General features: G+C 64.0%; 1 protein-coding gene across 1 annotated transcript in view; it reads right to left on the bottom strand.

Annotated features, from left to right (window-relative positions):
• The window catches only part of RPS6KA2 (ribosomal protein S6 kinase A2), a 49,956-nt gene that overhangs the window by 17,520 nt on the left and 16,967 nt on the right, over positions 1 to 15,469 (bottom strand). Inside the window, exons 2-6 of the mRNA XM_054722480.1 lie at positions 10,804 to 10,920; positions 8,056 to 8,137; positions 5,873 to 5,953; positions 3,917 to 3,996; positions 66 to 172 (exon numbers count right to left, since the gene is read on the bottom strand). Of these exons, the coding sequence (XP_054578455.1) occupies positions 66 to 172; positions 3,917 to 3,996; positions 5,873 to 5,953; positions 8,056 to 8,137; positions 10,804 to 10,920 (467 nt within the window). The remainder of the gene's footprint in view (positions 1 to 65; positions 173 to 3,916; positions 3,997 to 5,872; positions 5,954 to 8,055; positions 8,138 to 10,803; positions 10,921 to 15,469) is intronic.

The following is a 15,469-nucleotide window of genomic DNA, read 5'->3' on the forward strand; positions in this document are numbered from 1 at the left end:
GGCGGGGGCTGTCGAGCAGGGGCGTGGCCCGCGCCCACGTGGCCCGCGCCCACGTGGCCACTCACTTCTCGGGCTTCAGGTCTCGGTAGATGATGCCCAGGCCGTGCAGGTGGTCCAGCGCCAGGGCCAGCTCCGCCAGGTAGAACTTGACGTCCTCCTCCGTGAACATCACCTGCGAGCAGAGCAGGCGCGGGCTGGCGGCGGGTCCGTCCACACGCTCTGCCAAGGGGACCGGCCCGGCCCGCGAGGCCACACTCGGCGTCCGGCTCTGCGCGGATCCCCCCGCCCACGGGCCCCAGCGATGCCCTCTGGCGCGCGCAGAGGAAACACGGGTCTGTTCATAGTTTCAGGTCAGGGCCGGCGAGGAGCGGCCCACAGCGCTGACGCCACCGCCCGGACCTCCTCTCCCGGGTCCTCGCCCGCGGCCGCAGCTCCGCCTCCCGGGCTCACATTCCAAAGGAGCTTCCGATGGGAACGATGGGGACGGGAAGGGGAAGGCTGAGGCACGAGGAGCTGTGACGTCCGTCACGCCTGGCTCGCGCTTCTCCGCTCCGTGGTCCCCTTCACGGATTCACACCCACCCAGAGGGCGATGGGTTCCACCCAGACCACACGCCGAGGTGCGGAGTCCGCTGAGCGCCCTGAGCCGGGGACAGGGGACCCGTGGGTGTCGGGGCCCACGGCTCGGGGCACCTGATTCAGGCTGGGAAATCACACGCGTGAAGGTCACGGGGCCACCAGGACACTCCCGTCCCCGAGGGCGTCGGAGCAGCGGGTGTCTGTCAGGGAGCCAGAGTGAACGGGGGACACTGTCCTCGTCCATCGAGGTCACCGACCAGCCCAGAGCGCCCTCGGAGGGCGACGCGTGAAATCAGGTCCAGCGTGCTGGGCGTAAGCCGGAGCTCAGTGTGAGTGGGAGCGCGGCGTGTGGCAGCTGGGACCGGATGTGACCGCCACGCTCACACGGATGAATACCCCCCTTCACACAGGGACCCCCCAGGGGGGCAGGGGCCGTGCCCACAGCCTTGCGGGGAGCCTGGTGCTGCCCCTCCCTTCAGTCTCTGGGACCCCGTTCCACCGTCCGCGTCTCCCCAGCTCCCGGTTTCTTTCCTAAGCGGCCACCGCATTCCCGGGCTTCCTCACGGCCAGCTCCGAGGCCGCCCAGCTCCCCTTCACCCGACTCCACCCTGTGCACAGAGCCGGGGCGCCTCACTCCGCTCAGAGGGACAGACTGCTCCGTCGGCCAGCTCTCCCGGCATCGCACGTGGTGCCAGGGACACACAGAGCGTCTCCACAGCAAGAAACACCTGCAGGCAGTCTCTGCAGGGACCACCCCAGGAGGGACCACACTCCTCCTCCCCCAGGAGGGACCGCACTCCTCCCCCAGGAGGGACCACACTCCTCCTCCCCCAGGAGGGACCGCACTCCTCCTCCCCCAGGAGGGACCACACTCCTCCTCCCCCAGGAGGGACCACACTCCTCCCCCAGGAGGGACCACACTCCTCCTCCTCCAGGAGGGACCACACTCCTCCCCCAGGAGGGACCACACTCCTCCTCCCCCAGGAGGGACCACACTCCTCCCCCAGGAGGGACCACACTCCTCCTCCCCCAGGAGGGACCACACTCCTCCCCCAGGAGGGACCACACTCCTCCTCCCCCAGGAGGGACCACACTCCTCCCCCAGGAGGGACCGCACTCCTCCTCCAGGAGGGACCACACTCCTCCCCCAGGAGGGACCGCACTCCTCCTCCCCCAGGAGGGACCGCACTCCTCCCCCAGGAGGGACCGCACTCCTCCCCCAGGAGGGACCACACTCCTCCCCCAGGAGGGACCACACTCCTCCTCCTCCAGGAGGGACCGCACTCCTCCCCCAGGAGGGACCGCACTCCTCCCCCAGGAGGGACCACACTCCTCCTCCCCCAGGAGGGACCGCACTCCTCCCCCAGGAGGGACCGCACTCCTCCTCCAGGAGGGACCGCACTCCTCCCCCAGGAGGGACCACACTCCTCCTCCTCCAGGAGGGACCACACTCCTCCTCCCCCAGGAGGGACCACACTCCTCCCCCAGGAGGGACCACACTCCTCCTCCCCCAGGAGGGACCACACTCCTCCCCCAGGAGGGACCACACTCCTCCCCCAGGAGGGACCACACTCCTCCCCCAGGAGGGACCGCACTCCTCCCCCAGGAGGGACCACACTCCTCCCCCAGGAGGGACCACACTCCTCCCCCAGGAGGGACCGCACTCCTCCTCCTCCAGGAGGGACCACACTCCTCCTCCTCCAGGAGGGACCACACTCCTCCCCACACTCCTCCCCCAGGAGGGACCACACTCCTCCTCCTCCAGGAGGGACCACACTCCTCCCCACACTCCTCCCCCAGGAGGGACCACACTCCTCCTCCAGGAGGGACCACACTCCTCCTCCCAGGAGGGACCACACACCTGTCCCAGGAGGGACCACACTCCTCCCCCAGGAGGGACCACACTCCTCCCCCAGGAGGGACCACACTCCTCCTCCCCCAGGAGGGACCGCACTCCTCCCCCAGGAGGGACCACACTCCTCCTCCCCCAGGAGGGACCACACTCCTCCCCCAGGAGGGACCACACTCCTCCCCCAGGAGGGACCACACTCCTCCCCCAGGAGGGACCACCCTCCTCCCCACACTCCTCCCCCAGGAGGGACCACACTCCTCCTCCCCCAGGAGGGACCACACTCCTCCTCCCCCAGGAGGGACCACACTCCTCCCCCAGGAGGGACCGCACTCCTCCCCCAGGAGGGACCCGCCCTCCTCCCCCAGGAGGGACCACACTCCTCCTCCCCCAGGAGGGACCACACTCCTCCCCCAGGAGGGACCACACTCCTCCCCCAGGAGGGACCCGCCCTCCTCCCCCAGGAGGGACCGCACTCCTCCTCCCCCAGGAGGGACCACACTCCTCCTCCAGGAGGGACCACGCTCCTCCTCCAGGAGGGACCGCACTCCTCCTCCCCCAGCAGGGACCACACTCCTCCTCCCCCAGGAGGGACCGCGCTCCTCCTCCAGGAGGGACCACACTCCTCCCCCAGGAGGGACCCGCACTCCTCCCCCAGGAGGGACCACACTCCTCCTCCCCCAGGAGGGACCACACTCCTCCTCCTCCAGGAGGGACCACACTCCTCCTCCCCCAGGAGGGACCGCGCTCCTCCCCCAGGAGGGACCACGCTCCTCCCCCAGGAGGGACCACACTCCTCCTCCCCCAGGAGGGACCGCACTCCTCCCCCAGGAGGGACCGCACTCCTCCCCCAGGAGGGACCACGCTCCTCCCCCAGGAGGGACCGCACTCCTCCTCCCCCAGGAGGGACCACACTCCTCCTCCAGGAGGGACCACACTCCTCCCCCAGGAGGGACCACACTCCTCCCCCAGGAGGGACCACACTCCTCCCCCAGGAGGGACCACGCTCCTCCCCCAGGAGGGACCACACTCCTCCCCCAGGAGGGACCGCACTCCTCCTCCAGGAGGGACCACACTCCTCCCCCAGGAGGGACCGCACTCCTCCCCCAGGAGGGACCACACTCCTCCCCCAGGAGGGACCACACTCCTCCCCCAGGAGGGACCACACTCCTCCCCCAGGAGGGACCACACTCCTCCCCCAGGAGGGACCACACACCTCCTCCAGGAGGGACCGCACTCCTCCTCCCCCAGGAGGGACCAGTCACCAGGCGGGAAGGACGGCTGCTCTGGGAGGGCTTCTGTTAGAACTGGGTCTGATTCTGTAGCCTCAGGCTGATCTATGCTGTAAGTAGCCCCATCACCGTGCCATTGCCCGTGGGATCCCCAGGAAATAAAGGGAGAGAGCACACCCCTCCCCTCAGGCTCTCCCTCCTCTGTCCCTGGAGCCCCAGACAGAAAGGGACGGCCTGACCCGCAGCGGCGGACTTACCTCCTTGGAGAGCCGGGTGAAGAGGTCCCCTCCCCGCAGGAAGTCCAGGATCAGGTAGAGCTTCCCCTCCGTCTGGAAGGCTGTGAAGGGGAGAGCGAGCGGTCAGCTGTCCGGCCCTCGTGGTCCCTGGGGCGGACGCTGTGCCCTCGGGCTCAGTCTCTGCGGCTCAAAGGATCCTGTGTCGCGACCTTGTGACCTGGGCCACTTCACAAACGGAGCGGTGGGAGCCAGCGGCCGGGAGGACGTGGGGAGGGGCCGATATTAGCCAGCTCTCTGCTTCCGTCACTTTGTAGGGTCTGGATAGTTCTCTCTCCCTTCCCTCCTCCCTTCCTGCTCCCATCACCAGGGACCAAGAGACACGGGGGAAGGCACCTGCAGTCCCTACGCTGCTGTTGCTGCCAGTCAGGCTGGGCCTGGGGGGCAACGGGCCTCACTCTGCTGTGAGGTGGGGACGATGGCTCTGACCACGTTGGGTGGAGCCTCCTTTCCTTCCCACGGAATTGCGTTCTCCCCAGCTCGGGGCTCGAGGGCACCCATCCTCCAGCGCCGTTTTCCGGCAGCGCAGTGACCAGCTGGGTGGCTATTCCACATCATGGCAGCGGTGCGGGAGCCCCGGGTTTGATCACAGCCACGATTATGGGCGCACTGCTTGTGCCTCAGCCACGGGCCACAGACATAGCTCTGCCCACCCCTTAGCCAGGGTGCCCAGCAAATGGGCTGACTGTGCATGCAGGGCCCCGGCCGGCCAGCGGGGCTCAGAGGCTGAGCGCCGACACATGAGCCAGGAGGTCACGGTTCGGTTCCCGGTCAGAAGAGATAAAAAGGCAGAAAACGAACGGGCAGGAGGTGTGTGGCCCAGCAGGCAAGTGGCGTTGGGCAAACTACTTGATCTGAGCCTTGGCTTTGTCTTCTGAAAAATGGAAATAATAACCTACTCTGCTGGGCAGTTTAAAATGCTCGAAACGGGAGCCACTTAAAATGCAGGAAGTGTTACCATCTCTGCTTTGCATAAACTACTGTGTCACAACGCACTTTATTTTAAAACAACACAAAAATGTCATCGGTTCGCCCCCACCTAGGTCAAGAGACTTTTTTTAACCACTTAGCCAATGACAATAAACTATGTATATAAAAGCCAGTAGCTATGATGCACACTGACCACCAGGGGGCAGACGCTCAACACAGGAGTGGAAACCACAGGCATGGAAACATGGAACAGACTCATGAATCCTAGAGGGAAGAGGGGAGGGGAAGGGCGGGAAGAGATTAACAAAGGTCTTATATGCATACTAGAGGCCCGGTGCACGGATTCGTGCACCAGTGGGGTCCCTTGGCCTGGACTGCGGGGATCAGGCCGAAACCGGCCTGAGGGGTCCTGGATTGTGAGAGGGCACAGGCCAGGCCGAGGGACCCCACCAGGGCACGAATCCATGCACCGGGCCTCTAGTTAAGGAATAATGATGTACAGCCACCACACAGTAGGCCTTTGAGAGGAAAATAAGGCACTTGCTCCTTTTGAGAAAAAGAATGCCGAGCGACTTGGAGGGGGCAGGGTGACTCAGAGGGGCAGGGTGACTCAGAGGGGCAGGGTGACTGGGGGGGGGCAGCGTGACTGGGGGGGCAGGGTGACTCAGAGGGGCAGGGTGACTGGGGGGGCAGGGTGGCTCAGAGGGGGGTAGGGTGGCTCGGGGGGGGGCAGGGTGACTTGGAGGGGGCAGGGTGGCTCGGGGGGGGTGCAGGGTGACTCAGAGGGGCAGGGTGACTTGGGGGGGCAGGGTGACTGGGGGGGCAGGGTGGCTCGGAGGGGGGTAGGGTGGCTCGGGGGGGGCAGGGTGACTGGGGGGGTGCAGGGTGATGACTCGGGGGCCCTCTCTGGCGCTGGCTCCTCCTCGGTGCCCGTCAGGGCGCTGCCCGGGTCCCCGGAAGCAGGTGGTTTATTTTATTCCCCGCGGTTACCGTAGTGCAGCTTCACGATGAAGGGGTGGTTCACCTCCGCCAAGATGTCTCTCTCCATCTTCGACCGGACGCGGTCCCGGACTGCGGACAGAAACAGGCTCACACAGGCAGGCCTGGCCCAGGCCCGGCACGCTCACTGATACCAACACTCCCCGCCCCCCCCTCTCGTCCAAGCATTCCACACGCACACCGGAGTGGAACCAGGGGAAGTGACCAGGAGGCACTTGTGTTCTCTCTGGCATTTGTGTTCTCTCTCTCTCTCTCCCTCTCTCTCTCTCTCTCTCTCCCCCTCCCTCTCTCTCTCACACACACACACACACACACACACACACACACACACACACTTTAGCCAGAAATCTGACTCTCAACCTCTCAAACGGCCGACACCATGACCCCCAGGCCAGCACCTCCTGGGAATAAGGACGATCGAATTCCCACACCACCAACCGGACAGCCCCCCGAGGGCATTAGCTCTCATGCCAGCAACTCACCGAACACCCCCCCCCCCAAGGTCCCCGCCCCCATGTCACTGACAGCGGGTTTCCCGACCCAGGAGGCTCTCAAGTCCACACATCCTTGTTCCTTGGTTCTTTCTTTTTCTTTTTTGTTAATCTTCACCCAAGGATACTCTCCCATTGATTGTTAGAGAGAGTGGAAGGGAGAGGGAGAGACAGAGAAACATCCATGTGAGAGAGGCACATCGATTGGTTGCCTCCCGCACGCCCGCCGACGGGCCGGGGATCGAGCCTGCGACCCGTCTTCTGTCACTGAGGTGGATCCTCTTCTGGGGAGAGTCCCTGTCCCATCCGTCTGTCTAGCCCCCACCCCCTGGCCCCGTGACGTGGCCCGGGAGGCGGGGTGGAGAGAAGGGGACACGTGCCGCGGCACCCCCTCGCCGTCTCCCCGCAGAGCGCGGCCTTCGGTGCCGGGTGAGAGACTCTAACCCTCCAGAACCAATGCCCTTGTCACCGCGTTCAGATCCGCTTGGAACGTGACAAAGCTGTTCCGTCACCGCCTGATCGTGAGTGGAAACCAGAGGACGGGGAGCCCGGGGCCCATGCCCACTCCCGGGGCGTCCAGTCTCAGCGGAAAGGACATATGTGTCCGCCCTGCGTCACACCACAACCAGCCAGGCCCACCAGAGCGCTAATGCTGACGGGCATCGAGCCGTACAACGGCCCGGGACGGTGCCTGGAGCTGGGAACCGTCTCATAAGCCGCGAAGACACCGCTCAGGGAGGGGCCGGCCGGTGACAGAGCCGCTGCGCGTGCGCAACGACGGGAAACAACCGAAAAGGGCCGGAGCCTCGACCAACCCGAGTCCTCTGACGGCACCGAAAACAGGAGAGGGGCCCGGCTCCGGCCGCAGTGCCCACCGTGACACACAGGAAGCACGGCTTCGGGGAAACATTTCCACGTGAGACGTCATCTGTGAGACGACGCCCAGCAGACCGTGGCCGAACCCCCGCAGACACGGGCCGGGGCGGCCGGACACAGGGAAGGCCTGCTCCCCACGGGGCAGGTCCCCTCCCCGCTGACCGCCCGCTGTGTGATGGCCACGCCCGGGGCCACGCCCCGCTGGGCCGTGTGAGGGCCGTCACACCAGGCGACGCCCTTGGGAACGGAGCGACGCGCGTGACCGGCTCTGCCACTCCTGGCATCCGTGAGAATGGACCTGCGGGCACGAACTCCCCGTGCACGTGTGTGGGGGGACACGTGTCCAGGTCTCTCGTCTGGACCCGTGCTCAGTGGCGGGCGGGCAGGCGCTGGGGGGCTGGGAACCAGGCGTGGGCCCGGCTTCTAACCGTCCCTGCGACCACAAAGAGACACAAAGCGGCCACGAGCCACGTGTGTGTGAAGCCGAGCGGCCCCGCCTCACAAACTCAGGCCCACCTGCCGTCCACACGCAGCGTGACCACCTGCCGGCCTCCCGCTCGAGGCTCAGTGCCACGCGTGCACGTGCGGACATGCGTGGAAGGAGGGTGAGATGCCACGCGGCACATCCTCTGGAAATGAGGGGTACGGGACACTCGGAAGTTCACGCTGTTTATCAGTCAGAGCCACGTGTCTGGTGTCCTCCGTTAGGGACGCCTCCTAAACCACGTGGCTCTGCAGGAAGGCGACGTGAGCAGAGCAGGCACCCTCCGAGCTCCCCCTGACCCTCCGAGCCCCCCGAGCCCTCACCTTTCAGCGTGGCCTTCTTCAGCACCTTCATGGCGTACAGCTGCCCGGCGTCCGGCCCCACGGCCTTGCGTACCAGGAACACCTGCAGAGAGACGGACATGATCGCCGCGCTCCTTCTCCCGTGTCTGACCGGACGAGGGGACCCCCCGGGAGTCCGCGGAGTCTGACCGGACGAGGGGACCCCCCGGGAGTCCGGGAGCTTCGGATAAAGCGGATGCTGCAGGGAAGGTGTGAGCGCAGCGTGTTCTCCGGCAGCCGGGAGGCGCTCCCTCGCTCCCACGGTTCTGTGGTGACGTGTGTGTGTGTGTGTGTGTGTGTGTGTGTGTGTGTGTGTGTGGTGACGTGTGCGCGCGTGTGTCCGGAGGAGAATCCGTTGTTTCTGGTGCTTTGGCCCTCCCACTAAGCATTTCATGTCAGAGGAATCCACCTCCTTTTCAAACACGAAAACCAATGCCCTCCGTTCCGAGGGGCCTGCCCGGCTCCCTGTGAGCACCCCTCAGGCCCATGGGGAGGGCCCCCGAGTTACTCTGATGGCACAGAGCCTGCTCCCCGGTTTTGCGCTTTCTTCACCCACATCTCAGCTTGGAGGCGTGTAAGCTCGCAGCCTGGTCTCCGCGTGGCTCCCGTGGGCGCCCATGGACATGGAACGGCACTTTCTGCAGCATTTCAGACCCGCGTCAGGCTGACAGCCGTGTCGCCCGTGTTAGGGGCGGGGACAGCCGTGTGTCACCACATTAGGGGCGGGGACAGCCGTGTCACCCACGTTAGGGGTGGGGATAGCGTGTGTCCCCTGTGTTAGGGGCGGGGACAGCCGTGTGTCACCACATTAGGGGCGGGGACAGCCGTGTCACCCACGTTAGGGGCGGGGACAGCCGTATCACCCGTGTTAGGGGCGGGGACAGCCGTGTCGCCCGTGTTAGGGGCGGGGACAGCCGTGTCACCCGTGTTAGGGGCGGGGACAGCCGTGTCACCCACGTTAGGGGTGGGGATAGCGTGTGTCCCCTGTGTTAGGGGCGGGGGCACAGTGAGAGGCGGGCATCGCCCTCTGGGCAGAGCGCAGGGCTGGCGCGAACACTGTGGTGGCTGCTTCCCCGCCGGGGGGCGGAGGACGGCTTTGAGGACCGCCCGGGTGGGGAAGCCGCCCTGCTCCGTGGCTCACACCACGGTGGGCTCCGGCGGGGACAGACTCATGTGCCGCGTTCCAGGGAGACCGAGCCATCGGCCCCGACGGGAGGCACGGCTTATCGGAGAGCCGGCGACGCAGCGAACCCTCTCCCCACGGAGTGACCTGAAGAGGCGGGAGCCAGGCTGGGAGGCGCGGCCGGTGGCCCAGGCACTGACGTGTGGATGCGCACGGGGGGCGTCTGCGTGGACCCGGGGCGTGGAGCCCTCCATCAGGGCCACACGGAGGCCGCTCCGCGCAGTCCGTCAGACGGAGCTGAAGAGACGTTTTTGCATCGACAGCTGCACAGGTCTTGGGACAAGGGTCCCACTTAGGAAGTTTTCTTCTTCCTAAGCCCCCGGCTCTGGAAATGGCGGCCACGGGACCGGACCTGCTGGTCTGTCAGGGTCCACGTGTGTTTGGAGACAGGCTGTCAGGCCTGCCGCGGGCCAGGGCCACCTCCCTGCAGCAGGAGCGCCGGGGCAGCGAGCGGGGCCCAGGGGCGCCCAGCGGAGAGAAACTGCAGGACACGGTAAAAACCCCTGGAAATGACGGCGGCCGGGGGCCACGCTCACAGCCGGCCTGCGTTTCTGCCCCCCCCCCCCCCCCGCAGGAATACACCCCAAAGTCCTGAAACAAGCCCAGGATCTGACGGCTGCTCACAGCACGAGGCAGCAGAGCCACCCGGCCCGGGCAGACGCCCGCTCTCCCTCAGCTCCCCACCAGCCACGGCCCCGGTCGCCCCACTAGCGCCTGGCGTCGGGGTGACCACGACCCCCAAGGAAAGGCCTTTGAAGACCCGGCTGCACCGCCACCGAGCACGCGGCCGGGGAGGGCGGCTGGGACTGGGTTTGCTCCCTTCTCAGAACCTGGAGCCGTAGCCCACGGCGTCAGCATCGCCTGCGTGGCCGTGGCCGTGGCCTGAACAGAGCCCGCGGGGCCTCGTCTCCGGGAGGGAGGCGTTCCGCGTGGTTAAGGCGAGGAAGGGGACGGACCTGTGGGTGCACAGACGCACCGCAGGCGACCGCAGGAGGGCCCCGCCAACGGAGTCCACGGAACAGTCACATCGAGTAGCTTCTGTCCTGCCCTCACAGGCGGGAAACGGGCTGACAGAGGCGCCGTCACCGAGCCGGGGGTTGGGGGTCCAGGCCGGTCCCGCCTGCCCGGCCCAGTGGCCCGCCCGAGGCACCGCTCCGTCTCCGTTCGCTTCGTGTCCTTCTTCCTAAGTCATTCCTGCTGAGGACACGCTCCCACGGCGGCTCCAGTCCGCGGCCGCGCCCCGGGGCAGAGGCATTGGCACAGCCGGCGCCGTGAGGAGAGGGCGCGTGTGTGACCTCGGGGGCTCGGTGCCGCCTGGCACAGCTCTGTGGTGACCACACGCTCGCCGGGCCAGCGAGGTCACGGCTCTGACCCGCGTGCAGTTCCGGTCAGGAGGGACCGCCCAGGGTGGGTGCCTGCAAACGGGGCCGCCTTCCCCCATGTTCAGGGGCATCCCCACCCTCTTCCCCGTCACCGACACCCGAGTGCTCGCGTGCGAGGGGACCGGCCGGTGCCCGGGACGCGCTGAGAGCCAGGGAGGGACTCACCTTCCCGTAGGACCCTTGTCCCAAGACCTTCAGCAGCTCAAACTGGGAGGGGTCGGCCTTCTCGCAGCCGTCCTTCACGTGGTGGCTGATGTCGATCTCCTTGACCACGCCCTCCTCCTGCAAGACAGGGCCTGGTTAACACACACACACACATATACATACATACACACACACATACACACACACACACGTACACACACACACACACACGCACACACACGTACACACACACACATACATACATACACACACACACACACACACATACACATGTACACACACACACACACACAGGTGGAGGCCAGGCAGCACCCGGCTCCGTCCCACCTGAAGCCACGGCTCGGGCAGCTCCGTCACCGAGCACCGGGGGGTCCCCGGCCCAGCAGGAAAAGGCAGCCTGATCTTTAAATTAAAACATTGGCAGAGCCCGGCCGGCTGGCTCAGGGGTTGAGCGTCGACTTACGAACCAGGAGGTCACAGTTCGATTCCCGGTCGGGGCACAGGCCTGGGTTGCAGGCTCGATCCCCAGTGTGTGTGGGGGAGGGGAGGGGGGACGTGCAGGAGGCAGCCGATCGGTGATTCTCTCGTCGTTGACGTTTCTCTCTCCCTCTCCCTTCCGCTCTGAAGTCAATTTTACAAAACTGACGGAAACCCCTGGAAGCTCTCATCGGGAGCTTCCTGTCCCGGACCGGAGTCACTTCAGAGGGAAGGGTTTGCTCTCTGCCCAGCATCAGCGACTGGAAACTAGAAAACCGGGGTGGGGGGGCTGTTTCCCGCCGTCAGAGCCTACCCCGTCCTCGAACGCACATCTGTGCTCCTCCGAGGCCCGTCTGCCCGTCCGTCTGACTGCTCACCTGGCGACGGGTGACGGGTGACCGCGTGGCCCTGGGCGGGCACCAGCACCAGAGGCGGCGGCTGAGAGACCGGCCGCCCGCCATCCAACGGGAGGTCCCGCGGCTGCAGACACAGCGTTCTGGGCTCTCAGGACCCCACTGCCCCCCACGCCCGGCTCACTGTGTCTTTTACTCCTCACCTCGCCCTGGGAGGGGCTTACCCGGCCCCGTGACCCCAGGGGAGCGCTCGGACCGGCTCCTCCCGTATTGCAGTCGAAGAGCGAGTGTTTTTAAAGGAAATCACAACCGCCGTAATTTGCATCACGTGTTTGAAAGAACCTGGCTTCTCGCGAGTTAAAGGTTTCTTCTTTTGCCTCCAGGTCCTATAGCAACACCCCGGGGGGGGGGGAGCCCCGCCCCCAGGCCAGGCCCCGCCCCTGGCCTTCCCAGCGGCCACAGGACACACCTGGAGGCCACTCTTCCACGACCAGTGGCCTCTGGTGACAGCCATGGCTTTTCTGTGTGAAAACAGACAGACTCGGCGTCGGTGAGCCCGAGGCCGGTGAGCCCGAGGCCGGTGAGCCCGAGGCCGGTGAGCCCGAGGCCGGTGAGCGGACACGGCGGGGCGGTCTCTCGGCCCAGGTGTGGGGGGGGGGGGGGGGGGAGGCCTCATTTGAAGACCCTTAGCTCCACCTTTGCTTTCGGGACCCCGTTAGCCACAGGAGACTGGCGGCTTTTGCAGGGAAATCTCCCCGTTTGTAACGGAGACAGAGAGGGGAGCCTCGGGTCCCCCCCGTCCTTCCCCGTCACCTGTCCTCACTGTGCCCAGTGCGGCTGCTGCAGACCTGGTTCCTGCTTAAAAGCCAGGCCGGGAGCTGAAGGTCAAACTCTCAGAGTTCCCCAGAGACACGCCCTCTCCCTTCTCTCCCCCTCCCCCTCCTCCTCCCCCTCCCCCTCCCCCTCCCCTTCCCCCTCCCCCGTGGGGGAGAGAAATGGGAGGTTATTGTCACTGGAGTAAGAATGAGATGCTCTTGTAGTTACCAAGGCCCCTGACCCCCACCCCGCCCCGGCCGCCTGCACGGAGCCCCGTCTCCTCCTGAGCGCCTTCAAGCTCCCGGGGTGGGGAGGCAGTGCAGCGCCCCCGTCAGGAACGGGCAATTCGCCGACCGCACCGTCTGCGGCTTTGCTTGGTGCCGTGAGGAGGTTACAGTCACGCTGCTGCAGAAGCAGCAAAATTCCACACCGTCGAGCGCATTGGGGGGTGGGGGTGGGGGATGTGGCACCAACCCAATGGCTGAGCAGGCAGGTGACCGGCCATGTGAATGAATGAAGAACGAGCGTGCTCCATGTGGATGAATGAAGAACGAGTGTGCTCCATGTGAATGAATGAAAAACGAGCGTGCTCCATGTGAACGAATGAAGAACGAGCGTGCTCCATGTGAATGAAAAACGAGTGTGCTCCATGTGAACGAATGAAGAACGAGCATGCTCCATGCGGATGAATGAAGAATGAGTGTGCTCCATGTGAATGAATGGAGAACGAGCGTGCTCCATGCGGATGAATGAAGAATGAGTGTGCTCCATGTGAATGAATGGAGAACGAGCGTGCTCCATGCGGATGAATGAAGAACGAGCGTGCTCCATGCGGATGAATGAAGAACGAGCGTGCTCCATGTGAATGAATGAAGAACGAGCGTGCTCCATGTGAACGAATGAAGAACGAGCCTGCTCCATGTGAATGAATGGAGAACGAGCGTGCTCCATGTGGATGAATGAAGAACGAGTGTGCTCCATGCGGATGAATGGAGAACGAGCGTGCTCCATGTGGATGAATGAAGAACGAGCGTGCTCCATGTGAATGAATGGAGAACGAGCGTGCTCCATGCGGATGAATGGAGAACGAGCGTGCTCCATGTGAACGAATGAAGAACGAGTGTGCTCCATGTGAATGAATGGAGAACGAGCGTGCTCCATGCGGATGAATGAAGAACGAGCGTGCTCCATGTGAATGAATGAAGAACGAGCGTGCTCCATGCGGATGAATGAAGAACGAGCGTGCTCCATGTGAATGAATGAAGAACGAGCGTGCTCCATGTGAATGAATGGAGAACGAGCGTGCTCCATGTGAACGAATGAAGAACGAGTGTGCTCCATGTGAATGAATGAAGAACGAGCGTGCTCCATGTGAACGAATGAAGAACGAGTGTGCTCCATGTGAATGAATGAAGAACGAGCGTGCTCCATGTGAACGAATGAAGAACGAGTGTGCTCCATGTGAATGAATGGAGAACGAGCGTGCTCCATGTGAATGAATGAAGAACGAGCGTGCTCCATGTGAACGAATGAAGAACGAGTGTGCTCCATGTGAATGAATGAAGAACGAGCGTGCTCCATGCGGATGAATGAAGAACGAGCGTGCTCCATGCGGATGAATGAAGAACGAGCGTGCTCCATGCGGATGAATGAAGAACGAGCGTGCTCCATGTGAATGAATGAAGAACGAGCGTGCTCCATGTGAATGAATGGAGAACGAGCGTGCTCCATGTGAATGAATGAAGAACGAGCGTGCTCCATGTGAATGAATGAAGAACGAGCGTGCTCCATGTGAATGAATGAAGAACGAGTGTGCTCGGGAAGCCATGTGCAGACGGGCTGGTCCCGACAGCGCTGTACTCCCGTCGCTGTAACCCGGCAACGTAACTTAGTGAACAGTCAGCACATGTATGTACAGTGACTCAGAAGCTGGCCCACCGGGGCAGACACACTTTAATTAAGGGCCAATAAAAATGCGCATCTCACATCTATCTTACGGCCAGGAAATGCCGTGTAGTTACGCCATGAAATACCGTCAATAAATGAAGATGCCCCGGCCTCCTATGGACGCGCAGGGCCCTCGGTGTGTAACAACTCCACCACGGTGCCCAGTTCGCTCATGTTTGTACGCGATGGGGACCAGATCTGTCACTCTTTCCACCATGTATAGTGGCTCCCAACCGGAAGTTTAAATGAGAAAGAGGCTACGCCGCCAAGTGTTTAGAAATAAATTCTTAGAAGGGCTGTAAACACAGAATCCACCTCCGTAGGATCCGTTTCCTGTTGTGCAGATCATGACGGATCTGTTTGAGACGTGATACGGATCCAGAAACTCAGACACATTTGGCAGAACTCGGGGTTTTCATGAACAGCGACTCGAGATTCGCGTGGGAGGTTCTGAGATCAGCGGCGGGGCGGGTAGAGACGCAGCGGAGCGCCTCAGACACACAGCAGACGTGGCCTGCAGCTGCCCGGCGAGCGCCTGGACGGTGGGCCCGTGCCTACAAGGATGTGGGGCTCTGGGGCTCAGCTTCCAGAAGACCAGAGGAGCACACTGTTCTAATGGTTGGAGTCCACGTGGGAGGAGGAGCCGGGTGGTTGAGGGACGGTGGGAGGTGGGTGCCCAGAGTGGGCCCTTCACAGAGCAGGAGAGGCCCCGAGCTCTGAGGAGTCACCCCGCAGCCAGCACCGAGCCTCCACGGACGCGGAGCTGCCCCTCCTTCGTAAGCGAAGAGCTTTCAGAGGAGCCCGACGCGCTGGGAGCAGACGGTCAGGTGGACACGAAAACGCTGGCCATGGGGCCGTCGCCTCGGGCCACAGCGAAGGCCAGGAGTCCACGTGCTCACTGGCCGGTGGGAGGAAGTGGGCTTAATCTCTAACCACGCAACTGAGGGCGTCCGGGGCCCCGCCTGGGACCGCGGCCCATTTTCACTGAAGAAAGAAGTGGGCGGGACCTGTCTGTAGCGCTACTCAACTGAACGTGTGGTTCAGTGGACTGTGTGGCCCCGTGGACACGTGTT

The sequence above is a fragment of the Eptesicus fuscus genome, chromosome 10, assembly GCF_027574615.1.
Source record: "Eptesicus fuscus isolate TK198812 chromosome 10, DD_ASM_mEF_20220401, whole genome shotgun sequence".
Taxonomy (NCBI): domain Eukaryota; kingdom Metazoa; phylum Chordata; class Mammalia; order Chiroptera; family Vespertilionidae; genus Eptesicus; species Eptesicus fuscus.